This window comes from Vidua macroura, chromosome 1, assembly GCF_024509145.1.
Source record: "Vidua macroura isolate BioBank_ID:100142 chromosome 1, ASM2450914v1, whole genome shotgun sequence".
Classification (NCBI taxonomy): domain Eukaryota; kingdom Metazoa; phylum Chordata; class Aves; order Passeriformes; family Viduidae; genus Vidua; species Vidua macroura.
The window spans coordinates 23,899,711-23,916,449 of NC_071571.1; the positions used below are offsets into that span (position 1 = coordinate 23,899,711).

Consider the following 16,739-nt stretch of genomic DNA (forward strand, 5'->3'; position numbering starts at 1 on the left):
AAGTATTCATCTAGTTTAGGCTGCAGACACCATTGTCAAGAGTTATGTCCATTTCTATTAACTTTTTCCTTCTCAAGATATCAGCGTCCTATTACCACTTCCACTACCCTCTTTATTTTTTTGGGCAGCTCTGCAAATACTGATGTGTGTCTTACCAGGTAACTTCACTGAATTCCCCACTGTGCTGCTGGTGACATTCTCAGCACTACTACAGCTGGCTAATTAGCTTTCATTGCAGGCTGGGTGTCACAGGTGCATTAAATTGCACTGCCCAAATTGAATGTCACTAGAAAAAAAAAAATGACCATATTCCTCTTCCATAATTGAGTATGGAGTGACACTATTTTGGGAAGCCTTGTTCTGTGAGACATGAAAAAGCTTTGTCTGGAAGCAAGTGTTTAAAATGACTCGTCAGATTGGGCTGCTGTTTTATAGCCCTGTGAGACTTTTTATATTGAAATATTCTGAGCTAGGAGATTTTTGTGATAGCATAACTGCTTTCTCCAAGAGGACTCAGCTATTTGGACTGGCAAGGTCCAGAAGCTCTAACTTGATTTAGGGTTCTTTAGGAAGGTTGTCTTCATTTAAGAGCTGATAATGTTTCATATACTTATAATTCCAAGAGCATTACAAGTACTTACCTTCTTAGAAAAGATGCCATTCTCATAAGAAAAAAGAGTGTATGCTGGTGTTCTCATTAAGAAAAACCCAACAAACAAACAAAAACCACCAAAGGCAAATTATTACATGCTTGGAGACTGCTATCTGGCACCACAAAATATATAAACTAGAAAATCATGTTAATTTTCTTGGTATCTAATGTAGGTATCCAGAGAGCACTAAGCTTTTTATTGTAAGAGGAAAGTAAATGACCAGACTTTAAAATGAAACTCCAGATAGGGGATAACTTTGCTGTTACTGCCTATTTAGAATCAAATTTTGGATGCCTAACTTTCATTTGAAGGTAGTATTTTAAATTTCTGCAGAACATATAGAATTGGGTAATTTTACTCTGATCTAATTACCTAGTTATATAATTATCCATTAATCTAATCTAAAAGAATCCTATTTATTATTGGTTTAAGCAATACGGCTATTTTTCTATTTTCCTGTTGTAAATGAAATAATCTTGAGAAAGTACAACTTCACCAAAGAGGATGGCAAATATAGAATAAATTATGTCTGCTTCAGACAGGATTGCAGGAACATCCCTGTGTACAGTGGGACAGTGGGTAAAGATCCAGTATTTGCTGCTTTGCTGCATCAGTGGTTTCAAGATAGGGGAGCTATCTTACCAGAAATTGGAATGAGGCCAGAGATTCATGGCTGCCAAACTGGAAAAAAGCTCTTGATACTGATTTTCTGTCAACACTAATGTGGACTGGATTTAAAATAGTGATTTAAATGTAGAAGATTCATTGTAATATACTGATTATATTTATATGGTCTTTTATTGGACCAGATAGTCCAAAGAAAAAATATCTGCTGCTACCCATTAAAAAGGCAAGGGGTCCCTTAGTGAAAAGAGAAGAGATTGCATATTTGGAGATGAAGAACCAGACCCAGTCATGGTTCCTTGGGCAGTATACTTGTGACCACATGCTGTTGGACAAAACCAGACCTGACAGCAAAGCCATTATCTACTAGTAGGTAAAATCAATTTTTTTCCTTTAAAACAACATATGCCAAAATATATCTGGTACTGTTTCACTTCCAGAGAAATTCTGGTTCCTCTTTGTATGCTGTGTATTGCTTCACTTTGTGAGACAGATACTGATCTTTCCTCTTGATTCCAGGAAAATTATACTTTGTATGTATTGTCATACATTCATGCTTTTCCATATATATGACAGAAATAAACAACTTTTCTTTAAGGAAAGAGACTTGAATAGAAATATATTTTCTCCCATAGCTTTTCTTAACAGAGCTTAAGCATTTCTTTCTTCAAATCCCAAGATGAAACAAATTAAAAATATTTTTTGTGCTGTTTTTTGTAAGTTTCTAAGCCCATGTAACTATAGGAACTGAAATTAAGGGTCCAAGAACTGAGTCTTAAGCTATGAGCTGATGATATTAACTAGATCACAAGCGATACATAGGTGCTAGAAGAATTAAAAAAATCCGAGTGTACTGACCATCCTGCTACAAATGGTAACATACATACCCCAGCCCAAGAGGTAATACCAGTGCAAACGCTGTTCTTCGGCAAACACTGCCACCACGATCAGCGTGTGAAGATAAATGCCTTCGCAGAGCATCCAGAAGTAGTTGCAGCCCAGCATGTACTGATGAAAGAATTGCAGCACTTTGCAGCTTACCTGTTAGATAAATGAGAGAAAGTCACACACTTGACCAGCATTTTGCATTTAAGTAGGCAAAGACAAATGCTGCTAGGCTATACGAAAGCAAAGGGGAGCAAAAATTCCCAGCTCTTTCTGTTTTTTGGGGTTGTTTTTCAGCACCTATCAGTGAGAAGGATTTCAAACTTTAATAAATGAGATGAACTAAAGGAATTAAATTAAATTAGCCTGGAGAAAAAGAGACTCAGGAAAAAGTTTTTTATGGAAGGAGTGATAAAGATCTGGAATGGCCTGCCCAGGGAGCTGGTGGCATCACCATCCCTGGACGTGTTTAAAAAAAGACTGGATGTGGCACTCAGTGCCATGGTTTAGTTGAGGTGTTAGGTCACGGGTTGATGATTTTGATGATTTTGCAGATCTCTTCCAACCTAGAGATTCTGTGATTCTGTAAATAAAAGCCCACACAAAGTAGAAGAAAATTACGGTAACAGTACTCCAAAAATTACCAAAAAAAAAAAAAATTCCTTCAAAACTTAGTATGGGTTTTTTTAAGAACTGAAACAAACAACTTGTTCTAGAGGTCAAAGGAAGGCTGTGAAAAAGACAGCAACATCGAGCTCCAATTTGGATTACTTCCTTTTGATCAAATTTTTCTAAGTTTTTTCACGTCTCTCTTCTAAGCCAAAGTCATTTATGCTTTAAACAGCCACCAGCTCTGAACGAATTCCTTTGGAAAGTGCAGGTTTTGTGGCAGCAGAGATTCTTTTTGTAGGGTACCAGGGATACTGTCTTTACTACTTTGTGAGGTGACAGCTTTGCTCTATTTTAATGAAATAACAAATTGACATGTGGAGCTAAATGGAGCTGGTGAAGTGGTTCCCATGCATGGTTCAGACAAGGTTGCAGACAGACCAAGGGATGGTGGCTACACATTTCAGTGGGCAGTGGGCAGATGGAGGGAACCATGTTGTGTCCACTACTGGAGTGCCAGCTGGTGAGGAACGATGCTGCTCCTCTTCTGAAAGTGTCTCATGTCCATTTGCTTTCTTAGGGAGGGCAGTGAGGTCCTCCACCTGGACTTCCTTGTCACCACAACCCAGGAGGACCAGGAGGAGTGGTTAGGCATTGCTGTGCTGGCAGAGACCCACTGCTTCTGGAGAGAACCACATGCTACCTGGAAATCTGAGGTCATAGCAGTGATAGCAAAGTAACAGTCCCCATCTGTGGCCATGAGAGAATACTTCTTTCCCTTAACTTCTGCAGATGTTTTGCAAGCTGACTACCTGGGCTGTACAAGATGTCATTAGGACTTGTCTCTTTCAAGAGACACTTTTGCCATTCAGCAGATAGGGGACTGCATGTTTTGCATTTGTCTGGACTGCCCCTCTGGATCAGAAAATCTTCTCAGACATCCAGTCCATCACCTTCCGTTCCCAATTCCCAATTGCCCAAACATGTGAATTTAGTTCTGTTTCAATATTTGCAGTGCAGGTTGGTATTCATGAAAATATAGGTTTATTGATAGGTTAGGATATAGGATTCTGACAAGATTAGTGAGAAGAACTGTTTTTTATTTTCTGTTAATTCATGTTTTCTTATCATCATGCAGGACAGAACAGACTGTTACATCTTCTTTCCACACTTTGGCTGAGCAGTTCTTAAAAGTGTGTCCAAAAAAGATTGTACACTGAACCCAGCCCAGCCCAACCAACAACCAACCACCACCACCACCACCACCAAAACAAATAAGTGAAGACGTATTTGCTCCTTTTTCTGTGGGCAAAAGTGTTCATTAAGGCTCTTATATAATTCCTGGACTGTTTTTCACAGGTTTGGGTCAATATGTTTATTGCTTTGTTTCCTAGCCCAGACTCAATGCAGCCTCCTAGCTGGTGGCTTACCTTTCTCCCTTCTCCTCTTATTGATAACCCATCCCTACAAGGGCTGCCTTGCTTGACAGGCACTTCCCTCAGTCTGCGCACAGGTTCAGGTGCCCTCCCTGGCATCAGCCAGCCACCCTGGCCTCTAAAACGTAAGCAAACTTCCTGAGCTATCACAGCAGTTTTCTGTGTCTGAGGTTTGGGCTGGGCCAGCACTGTGTCCCCTTGTGGACAAGCTGCAGGTCAGAGGGGTCACCTGAGAGCTCAAAGCATCGTTTTCCTGATGGCTTTAGTGGGAGTGACTCAGGGTGCCTGCACGTTGCACATGGGCTGGTCCTGCTCTTGCCACGGCCAAATTGTCCCAGCGTTCCATCCAGTCACCTGGGCCCTAGGAACAACTAGAGGAGGAACTGAGCACAGATGGTGAGTTCAGCAATAAAATCCATGGTACTTCTCAAATCTGTCATTTTGACTTAATTATTTCCCTGCTTCATACTGCCCAACTGAAAGGAAGGTGGCTATGGAGTATCCTTGTTCCTCTTTGCCTCTTCTCTGTATGCACTGCTCACCAGCCCTCTGAGCAGAGACTGACAGAACATACCTTCCACTAGAACCAAGTCAATCTTTGCTGGAACTTGTTTCTGCAGCTCAAACAAATGCACACATAGAAAAAACATTTCCTGGCAGCTGTAGAGCTCCTTTTGCTTAATTTCCCAATGTTTCTTTCTTTCGTGTACCCTCCATTTGAACTATGACTTGTGGCTTCAAAAATGAAACCTTTTACTTATCCTTTAGAGCAATGGACATGCAGACAACACATAACTCTTGAGGAACTTAGTAACTTCTGATGTAATAAGTTAGAGAAGTAAGAAAACCCTTGGCAAAGAATAAAGGATTATTATGACTAGTACTTTCATACACATCACATTAATTTGCGAATTTATGTGAAAAAGTTATTATGAGGAGTTTAAACACAACAGTGCATTGAGATAAGATGTTAAATTCATGTTATTCAAAGGGAAACAAAAATCAGTCTGCTTTGGATGAGGTAATAAATGCAGTGTATTTCAGCTATGGCTAAGTCGTGCAATGGAAATATTTCCCTACGATAAAAAAACTGTTTTCCTTTGGTCAGAGCAAGTAAAAGAGATTTTTCAGTAAAAGAGAACCTTTTACTGATAAGAATTGGATTGGTAAAAATAAAACACGACAAATGCAACCAACACCTTGGTGTATATTAATCTTAACTGAGAAAATAGCAAAAACAGTAAGTTTTATATAGTGTTTATTTTTACAGAAACAAGTAAAATAAAACTGCAAGATGATACAGAAGCAAAATTTCTACCTGTGTAATGCTTGATAACTGATTGTTTTCTTTACTATTATTTATAAATCTTTACTATAATCTAAAAAGACTGATAGCTATAATTTATAAAGACTGATATTTTTGCTATAAGGGTGGCGAGACACTCGAACAGGTTGCCCAGAGGGGTTATAAACTCCCTATACCTGCAAGTGTTCAAGACCACGTTGAGTGGGGCTCTAAGTAACCTGGTCTAAGGGAAGATGTCTCTGCCCATGGCAGGGATGTTGGAATTAGATGATCTTTAAGGTCCCTTCTGACCAAACCATTCCAAGATCTAGGATTTTATGACTGCTAACTTTGAGATAAAAACATGTGCAGGAAGTTTATTTTCTGCTGAAGACAAAAGTTTTGTTGTAAGTTCTTTGAGGCAGAGGCTCTGTCCTTGTTGTGCCTATGCAGCACAGTGAAATCCAGGAAAGGATCATTGCAGGACCTTCACACCCTGAAGGGGAGTTAAAAGTCATGAGCTTTTCAGTCACCTAGCTTCAGCTAAACCTAGGGTTAACTTAATTAAACCTAGGGTTTTAATTCATGAGCAGCACAGGCTGAGAGGAAACAACAGGTCCTTTCTAGTGCAGCCCCGTAACTGTTGCTCAGGTTGGTCTCCTGAACAAAGGAATAAACAAATACTCTACTTTTTGACAGCCTGGAAACAGACAGTACTGTCCTGCACTGTCCTGTTGATGGCTATAGCAAGGGGAAGTGTGAAAAAATTATGAGGAAGAAATTACCAGTCCTCAAAGTCAGGTAACCACCTAGAAAAGCAGCTCCTTTTGTGCTTCTGGAAGGATGGCCAAGAATGACCCTTTTTTGGCAGAATACAGTGTGGAAATAAACTCAATCTGTGAGCAAGGAGGCTGCTTCTGGCCTCATGTTTGCATTGCATTGATGGGCACAGAAACAAAGAAAGGTTCTCTACAGATCTGCAGGACAGCACCCAAGGAAAAAAAGGTCCCTTATTGCTGATTCTCCTTCCCCATAAAAGCAAACTCCAATGACTGCAATGATTGTGGCCTAATTACTTGGGACAAAAGGGGTCAATAGGAACACAGTCTGTCATATTCCTCTCACTTGCAAATATTTCAGAGAGTTATGGAAATCTTGTAAACACCACAGCTGCAGTATGCAACAAAAGTACTTCAAAAGGATTCTGGAACATTTCCCAGAGGAGAAATAAATCATTTTACTCTCCTTTTACAAGAAAGATATAGAAATGGCGTCTATGATGTTTTGCAGGGTATACTGGCATGTTATAAACACTATTAATGTTCCAGTCCTGCCAAAGGAGTCCCAAAGGCCCATCTGCCTATGCAGGACCCTGCAATTGCACAATAATGTAATTGGCATAGTGCTCTCCTCAGCTAATCCAGCAGGCTCTCATCACATGTGCTTGTCATTTCTCTGTTAAGGCTCTCCTTGGTTATTGGTTAATAACTTACGGACAGAAAACTGCGCCATTAACTGCACCACTTACCCTCATTGGGGCAAGTCAAGTAAGAACTCTTGAACTGCATAAACCCCAGAACTCCACTTTCAATGATAATAACAAAAATTAATATGAAATAAACCTGCTAGTTGTTTGAGGAAGGTTGTCCTAGTAAATCAGACAGAGCAAAAGGCTTCACTCTGTTTTGGCACAGTAAAGTTGTACAGATTCCCGTGTGTGCCCATTCCTGCACTGCTTCCCTGGGTAAAGGAACTCAGGGTGGCAGGCTGGGAGGTCTATATTTTACACCAGTCCTTGTCTACTCCAGAGATCCTGCCCTATGGAAAGCAAGTGTGAGAAAGCCCCTCAGCGTGCGTAATGAGATGTCTCTTCTCCAAAGCTCACTATCCATTGAAATGCCCCCCACCGACATTTCAAATGAATTGCTGAGAACAGGCCAGCCAAGGTTATCAATTTTAAACCAAGCCAGCTGTATGAGCCATCAATACAGCTGTACACTTCTTTGTTTAAAGGGAAATAAACATATTTGACCTTACTATCTTAGTTCCTCTTCACCTCTGGGAAACCTCCCCAGTGTGTGGCAGCAAAGGACCCTCCTCGAAGAGATTACAGCTTGCCATGGAAGCCAGATATGATTTATTCAAATTCAGTTTGAAGGCAATACAATATGTTCTCAAACATTCTAAACTTAGCATTTTAAAGGAGTTGCTTCAAGTTTGATTACTGCTCTGCCTTAAAAAATGGTGGTTTTTTTTCTAACTATTAGAACACTATTCTGTGAAAATATTCTTAAATTCCAAGTATCCATATGTTACACAAATAAGCAATAAAAGTTTTTTCCAAAGCAAGACTGTGCTAAGTATTGTAGCTGTAAATCACTGGCTATCAGAACATCACACCATTATACAATGTATCTGCAATGAGTCATCCATTAAACTGTGTTCCAGTCAGAAACCTGGCATACTGGGGTTTGGAAGAAGATTAACGTTTTAATATATTTTTTAACCATTTACAGAATGAAATGTACACCATTCTCCGAGGGCTACCAGGTTTTGTGTTACAAGACAGCAAAATATGAAATTAAACAATAGGGGCTATTCTTAACAGCATGTGTATCCATGTCTATGCTATAGCAAAGCAGCCAGTCCAGATTTACACATTCTGGACAGGAATTAATAAGGCTACATCTGCACTTACCTGAGTCCTGGCTGCAGTAGCAATAGTTCTCCCTGGACTGCAGCTTTGAGCTCTGCAGGGCCAGAGGGGCTCTCACTGCACAACTGGCCCCGTTTCAGTGTGCAGTGGCCACTGGCTCCTCACCTGCAGGATGGCAAGTGTGATGCAGGGTGTGAGGCAAAGCAAAACAGCCTCACCATTCCCAAGGGGTTTTATCAGCTTGGTTTCTGAGTGGTGCTGCCAGAGAGAGGCAGCTTTTAAGGGAGCCACTGTAGATATGAGCCTGACTGATGGAGGAGAGCAGATAGGCCAGCAAAGAGGGAAGAGAAAGGCAGAGAAAACAAGGGTGGGGCTGCATTAAAAAATAGCACAAGACAGTGCAACCTGCTGTTCATTTGGAGAGGATCTGCTGCCACCTTCTCCCTGACAAAAAAAGTTAAGAGCTCCTGCTATTCCAGGCACCTGTCCTCTACTGTGACACCCGAGCAAAAGCCACCAGGCACAGGATGATAGGACAAGGCAGAGGTTACTCAAGTTTGCATCCAGGCATAGCTGAACTCTGGGCATTGAGCCCTGAGCCAGGGTAGTTTACGTTTGCATGGAGTTTATCTAACATTCAAGTGCACCTACCTTATGTTTGAGGTGCAAGATCTAGTCCTACAAAAGCATTTCCTGGGGCCTAGGTACTCTTTGATGACATGGATATATCCACTCACGATTCAGTTAAATGCTCCAGGAATTTTCTAATGATACAACTGGGATTTGTGATACTAAATATAGACTCCCAATCTGTCTCTCCTGTAATCAAAAGATAATGATAGAGATGATGGAGATTAGAGTAAAAATTACCTCATCCTAAGGATGTACCTAAAATAAGCCAGATGGATAGTACCCTGAATGTAACTTTGTCTTTAGCATGGGGTGACTAAGTCAGCTGTACGTGTCTGCAAAACAGGTGTCCAAATGTAACATGTGTCTGACCTTAAATGTTTATGAGTGTTTTAATTCTCTGGATTTGCTCAGATGCTGCTCCAGTGTCTTTCCTGGGGTGACCTGCTGCTAGGTAGAACTGCCAACCCTTCAAAGGATGTGGGGCCAAGGGAATGCCAGAAAATCCCAAAGTCAGTCAATTGGGTGTATGCAAGCATAAGCCACTCAGGGGTGGGGTGGTGAGCAAAGGAGTTCAATTATCCAAACAACTGACCTATTATTGGCCAATAGCTCATTTTGCCAACTAAATTTAAAGGTCATGTGCATAACTAACCCAAGCCTCTTGATGTTTTATTCCTGCTGAAAGTCATTATTGCTTCTTCTTCCATACCTTTATTCCACATGTTTGGCCGTCATCTGTAAAGGCACTTTGATGTTTTATTTTTTTTTTTTCTCTTCTGATTCAAGCTACTTCTGTTTGGTCTTAGATACCTTCAAGAAACACAGGGTAGCAGGGACATGGCTGAAATGGGCTGAAATGGTCTGCACAGCAGTCATTGAAGGGCATATCTGCCTTCATGGTATAGATGTGCAGGATGATGTAGTCCCTGGAAAGGAATGAGTACTCTGCATTTAATTCACCTGACTTGTTTTAGCCACCAGCTTTAGAGTGAGGTAAATTGTCTTGGACTGAGACACAGCTGCCTCTGCAGGAAGCATTTGCCACTGACAAATCCCAGCGAGGAAAATAGCTGTGGCAGCATGGTATTGGGGGGAGTATTGTGTTTTGGAAACATTACGGTACTGTCCTTCTGAGGGGAATTCTTTTTTGAAGAATCCAATATTTTGAAGGATTTTGAAAAATCTTTTTGGGCAATTCATACTCAAATTTCTCACATTTCAGTTAGACCCTTTTAAAGGCATACTGCAAGGAAAACTTGGAGAGACACCTTGAATGTTTCTAGATATAATTGCTTTATATTCACAGAGAAATAGCAACACCTAAGCTGCTTAAATGAGTGTGGGAGGCCTTGTGTAAAACAGAAGTTCATCAGGGTGTGACATGTCCATACAGTGTAACACAGTATCCATCAAAAGGCAGCTGTTAACATCTGCACTTGTTGATCTGACATTTAAGGAGTGGCTACTTGACATTTTTCTATGCCTGTGTTTTTAGGCACTAATGACATATTATCATCTGTTTAACTTTCAGTCTCTCAGACGCATTGGAGACAGCGCAATTGACGGAAAGTTATAGTTGCCCAGGTACTACCCCAAATTTTTACGTCATCTTCACTTTGTCATCTCTCCCATCTCTTAAGAAGACCAAAAGGAAAAATGAAAAAAGCCTCAGAAAGGCATCTAAGTCAAACAAAATTCCATACTGTGGAAGATGAATAGCCTTTGGGAGACTGCTGCAGTGCAGATCTGAGGGTAAAGTAAGCACATCTTCCTTGAGCAGCAGTTCTGGAGACATGTCATGAATTTCAGCAAATCTGGAATGGATTCACTCATTTTGCATAAAGAAAAAGTGTGTGCTTTGCAGTGTGTGCTTTGCTTCAACAGCCTCATGGCTATAAATGGCCACTGTGGCTAAACAGAAGAGCAACAGCAAGAACTGGGCTGCTGAAATTCTACTGATTTTGGGAACAACTATGCTGGGAGTGCTCACTTCTCACTGCCACAATGGCAGAGCTTCAGGGTCCAAAGATGGTGCAGATGAATAATGACTAGGCAGAATGACAGGTTAAATTTGACTTTTCATAGATATTTACATCTGAAGTTTGGACTTGTACTGAGCATTTGACTGCAGGTCTACCTCACCTGAGGAGAAAAGATGCAGACAAAAAACCTGGGAATGAGCTCTGGGATTTGATTCCTTCAGTTTCTGGGCAACAATGCATTTTGCATTACAAGGTTCTTTCTCGAAACACTTGGAAACACTAGAAACAATTCCTGGAGGAAATGGCACTCAGGTTTCTAAATAAGAGCCCATACACAGTATCTGGTAGAGTTGGATTTATTTTGACATGAAAATCTTTGAATTGGGCTACATGAAAGCTATCATCCCTCCCTTTCTTTGTGGATGAGGGCACAGATAGATAGAGTAGGAATTTCCTTTCCCTGTCACCTCTGTGGTCACCCCTCTGCAGACCCATGAACATCAGGAATTGTCGTTACTTGCACCTCGTGGGCTCAGCCAGCACAACTGTGAACCTTAGCAATGTGATATGGTGCTTTGTTCAATTTAGAAATTCTTCTTAGTGGGGACAACTTCGCTCTAACTTTCAACATTCATGCCAAATCTTCCTGTTCTTACTCTCATTCTATTGATTTCACAATTGCCCAGACCCTGGGTCACCTCTTGGTGGCTAAACTGGATGCTGAGGCTCCTATAAGTAACCTAATGGAAGGATGATGAAGGAATAGATGTACGAAGATAAAAGACTTCAGAGATGTTTTGACAGTGACAGAAAAGTTGTGGAAATAGTCACATGAAAAAAAGAATCAAATAATTTAACAAGAATGGCACCTCCTGAAACTGTACCCCAAATATAATACATGAAACAACTCAGAAGATGGAAGTGCCCCTTTCCTTTGTGGATATCTACCTTTACTGTTTCCAGGGAAGTCTGCTCCATGATGAGGACTGCTGGAACAAGTAAGGAAAATAGGTCACATGGAACAGCAGTTTTGCCATTTGTCCTCACTGATATAATTTATGAGCACCACATTTGATAAAAACATGTTTTAAACTCCCCATGATCTGCCAGGCTAGATCAGCAGGAAATGAAAGCAAGAAGAGGTGAGAAGATAACATTTGTATGGTAAAAAATACCCAAATTGACACTCTTCCTGAAATGCTGCAAATCTCCTTTGCTTTCTTGTCTTACATTGCCTCTCTATTCCCTTGGGAACAGGGGAATACCAATATTGAAACCCCATTAATTACAGTAACTATTCTTTTACATTTGTCATCTGTCCACACAATTCAGTGTTTTATTTCTGCAGTTTTGCTGTAATTGTGGTAGGGAGGAAAACCTAGCACGATTGGGCAGTTGTGGTTTTCACTTTAATTTGTTAATGGAGAGATTATTTATAGTGTTCTAGTGTCCACAAGAAAGCTAGAATTTTTAGTATTGCTACTACCATGGCCTTGCTTTAAAACGTTAATGTTAGTGGGCACCAGACTTTGTGCTCTCTTGGTCTAACTAACAATGCTGAAAGCAGTAAGATGCTTAGAAGACCTTAGTGCTTAGAATGCTTGCTTGTTCCAGGAGATGGGTTTTGGGCAGTACAGATAATCAAGTGCCCCTTGTCATCCCACCTCATGCCCACACTGTCAGCAAGGTTAGTGAAATGCTTGCAAAGAGAAAGGGACTATGTACTCCTGCCAGAGACGCAGGAGCGCATGTTGCACCATCAGCTGGGGTGCTAAACTGGCTCAAGGTCTTTAAAATGTATCTACATCTACACAAGGAGGGAAAAACAGCCTCCATCCTCTCACCCCTCATGTTCAAGGCCTGAGTTAGTTACAGATGCTGCCAGAAGGAAATGAAATCATGCTGTGTGTAATTAAACAGGGATTGCTTTGGGTTCTTCCATCCCAGGTCTGCTACTGAACCCATATAAGAGGGTGTACAGATTGTTTATACATTAAGGCCTAAGAAGCTGTGTGGCAATGAGATGGGATTTGACTGTGAGATTGGAGTGTGCCTGAATGAATGCTGTGTCCTTACTCTCTGACATAACATGGCCAAGCATGAGACCCCACACAGGGCTCCTAGGAACTACTAGTAGAGCACTGGCCCTTGATATGGCCTATGTAAAACTGCAATAAAAATATAAATTTTCACACCATATAATGACAGAAGCAAGGGTGAAACTACCACAGAAAAGGTGAAGAGGCTACAGAAGAACCTGCAGAAAGAAGAGAATAGATATCTCTACTAGAATGCGAAAGAGAAAAAAAAATACAGTAAGATCTCTAAAAGCCTTTGTGGAAGAGGTTCTAATTACTGAGACATTACTAATTTGTGACCAAACTTAGCTCCACCAAAAAGCATATTTATATGATGCCCATTGAGCTGATGAATTGCTCAATTTCTCATTGGTAAAGCTGCCCCTTCAGGCATTAACTGTTGCTTCCTTTTACTCCCATCAGTACTGAGTATTAAAATGACTACTCTTGTGGAATACAGAAAATGAAAAATACAAATCTGATGTGTAAGACTATATTGAGAGATGTAGCAGAAAGAGTTTTATTTATATTTCTGGATGTTTTAATGGAGTACATGATGTGCTGTCCATAGATCACCCTTCTACTGTGGGTCAGTCTCACTTAGGTGATGATGATATCTCTTCCTATGAATGTGGTTCCAATAATAGCATAATTAATTCAGTTCCTAGTTCAGATAAAACAGTCAAAATTTTCAGCATATGTAAATTACTGTTCATACACATGTCCTGTTTATTTTTGTTTAAATGTCTTTGAACCTTGTCCATAGCTTCTTCATTTCTTGTATGGCCACCTGGACACAGATCCTTCTTTTCCATGGTTTCAGATCCAGATAAATCTGACAGAAAGAGAAACAGAGAGAAAGAAAATTGGATAACCAGAAAATATGAGGAAATAAGCAAGTTAAGATTATTATAAAAGTGGCTTGACTTACCATTTTACATGAGCAGACTGATCATCAAAGGATTTAACTCTTAGCAGCAATGTGAGTAAGGATGTGGTACAGACTCTCCTCATGTAAATGGTGCTTTGGATTGTCTCATGTTTTTTCTCCCTGGGTCACAGGGAGAGTGGGGCTGTCTTGGAGTTAGGAAGGAATTTCCTCTCTTGCTCCTCCTGACCTTTCTCCTTGTTATTTAAGAGATCATCCTTTCTTCTTTCAAAATTATATGAATTTGTTGAGATCCTCATAAATTATGAATCATTGAAAGTATTTTCCCATGGCATTTCACATTTAAAATATATTGTGAAACTTTAGATAGGAAAAAGAAAAGCAGGAACTGTTGGGGTGGAAACATATTTATTATTTTGCAGAATAAATACCACCAACCTCATCTCAGTATATGGCTGCTACGTGAGTGGTATCCATTATTTCTTGAAATTCAGTCTACACATTTCAGTATTTCTGTATACACAAAAGGTGAGAGCCATACATCATACATGAACCTGTGAAGCTCCAAAGATGTGCATGTAGAAAATGAATAAGTGCAGCAAACTACAGGAAGTCAGAAGCAGTAATCTTCAAATGGACTTATTAAAGCAGAAGGTGCCGTAGGAGTAGAAAAAACCCAAGCTGTAAAGCTTTCATTTTCTCTCTTAATAGGCGTCAGCATAAAAATATTATGGGAATTTTTGTGATTTTTTTTTTAGCATTTTAAACATAAATCCTCTAAGTCTTCATATACTCATATAGAGATTTTCTGTAATTTCATCATATGTTAAAAATGTGCTCCTGTCTATTTTCTTTTCCCAATCACAGAATTACAATTTTATTATGTTACTAAGGTAACAGGATACACTTTCTAGTAAAGTTGGGAGGCTTTGAACATATTAGCAGGTCACCTTACCTCCATTTTATTATTTTCTTTTTTTTTTTTTGTTTTATGGGAGGGAAATCTAAAATATGTGGCAAGATCAAGAAGTGAGTGTACCCTCGTCCCATACTTGATGGTGGGACAAAAATGTGAGAGCCCAAATCTTCTGATCTTCTGGCCCCAAGTTTTATACTTTGTCTGTAGACAGCCTTTCCCTGCTGAGTCAAAGACATGCAAATTTGCTTTGGAAGAAGAAATGCTCAGTGGGCTGGAACCTGTTCTGTGGCTACGTGGCTCTATGGGAGCCTCTGAGAGCTTTGTCATTGACTTCACTGGTGTTGAGAGTTCACTTCCAATAAAGATGAGGCCAAAAGACACTAGATACAGTTTTTAAATGACATCTTAAAACACAAGACTCCTTCCCATGCCCTCAACTTTTAGTTTAACTGTTTCAGATAATTTATTTGTGCTGTCAGAAAGTATAATTCTTAACCCTGAGGTAATGATTTTACTTCAATTTAGGTGCCTGATATCATCTGCCAGCTTTTTATCTTCAAATATCAAGTGTATTTTTATTGCATCTCTTGCACAGGCTATCTACATATGATGCTATGCAATGAAGAGAAACAAAATGTGTGATTTTTAAATTATTCTTCTGCTCTTCTATTTTTTAATCTCCAGATGGTTTCTGAGACTGGTGACGTTTTCTTTAGGCTATATATTTTCTGCTTTAATTAACTTACTTAATCAGAACACATTTGAGAGACACACATGTGATCAGATAATATGAGGTGCTAATATTTAATTCCTTTCATGAAATTAGAGGCAGATAAATGTTTGAATTATAATTGAATGATCTTATTAGACTACAAGCTGATTAGTGTTAAAATGAAACTTGAGATTACCACGTTTGCATTAATTTCACATTGGCTGGGGCTGCTGTAAGGACTGAGCACAATGTAATTGCTGGGTTAGGGAGCAAGAGCTGGATGACTGAGATCTGCCGTATATATTTATCAGCTGAGGGGCTGGCACAATTTGTATCACTATCTAAGAGCAGTGAAGGTAACTAATGCTTTGATTTACTGCCTCCCAAGTCAAAAAATGCAGCAAATAGACCTTTTTGTGTGTTATATTGAAATAAGCCATCTCTCTTTCCATCCTGTCCCTCCCTAGTGTGTGGTTTGTGAAGAAGGACAAGCAGTTACCAGAGGCATCTATCACCTCAGGGGCTTTGTTGGGAATCATCAGGTAGTTATTGCTAGAAGCAGTGGAGGTCTGACATATACTTGTATGGATGAGATGGCTGGAACAAGTCTGGGGCTTGTACAAGATTCAAAGATTTTTATTGCTTGATGAAAGATCTGAGCAAATTTGAGTGAAATTCTCAGAATCTGCACCCTCTGTGTGTTTTCCCAGATGGCTATCATAAGCTGAGGAATGGGAATTCTAGGTTTTGGCATGGCCATAGTGATTTTACTTGGGTGTTAGGATGGAGAACAGTCATGCAGTACTTACGGGGTCTCTTTTTACAAGGCCTGGGTTAGGGACGACAGCAATGAGGTGGGCAATTGTAAACATGGAGTTCAACACATAGGAAAAGAACAAATTCTTATGCAGTGTTATCCTTTGACAGCTGAGACTCCTGAAAAATATGTAACACATTTTGTAAATTAGTATTTTTCCTCTGATGTCACTTTAACAAGCTCTTTCTGGCAACAGTCTCTCAAGAATGTCTTTTGGCAAGGCATAATTGGAAAATACATGCCTTGCATTGTGGCCATAACCTCTGAAAAATTTTTGGGTTTGTTTTTACACCTGTTTAGCACCACACGCTTTTTAGACCATGTTGTAAAGACCTATCCAGCTACATTCTTAGCTCTTGATGCCTTTCTTTAATTCATGGTAATTGAGATATTAAGTGGTGAAGCAGAACCCTGAGAATTTTTGGATGCGCATGATGCAAGTAATGAATATCAGGAATACTGCTTTACAAGTAACTGTTCCCTGGAGACTCAATTTCTCAAATACTCAGATGAAAATTATTTTCACTTCAGGAATTAGTAGTGGGACAGGATGGGAATTTG

At 39.9% G+C, this 16,739-nt stretch overlaps 1 protein-coding gene across 1 annotated transcript in view; it reads right to left on the reverse strand.

Annotated features, from left to right (window-relative positions):
* Positions 1-16,739, reverse strand: part of CALCR (calcitonin receptor) — a 148,276-nt gene that overhangs the window by 20,441 nt on the left and 111,096 nt on the right. Inside the window, exons 7-8 of the mRNA XM_053994417.1 lie at positions 16,171-16,297; positions 2,165-2,318 (exon numbers count right to left, since the gene is read on the reverse strand). Of these exons, the coding sequence (XP_053850392.1) occupies positions 2,165-2,318; positions 16,171-16,297 (281 nt within the window). The remainder of the gene's footprint in view (positions 1-2,164; positions 2,319-16,170; positions 16,298-16,739) is intronic.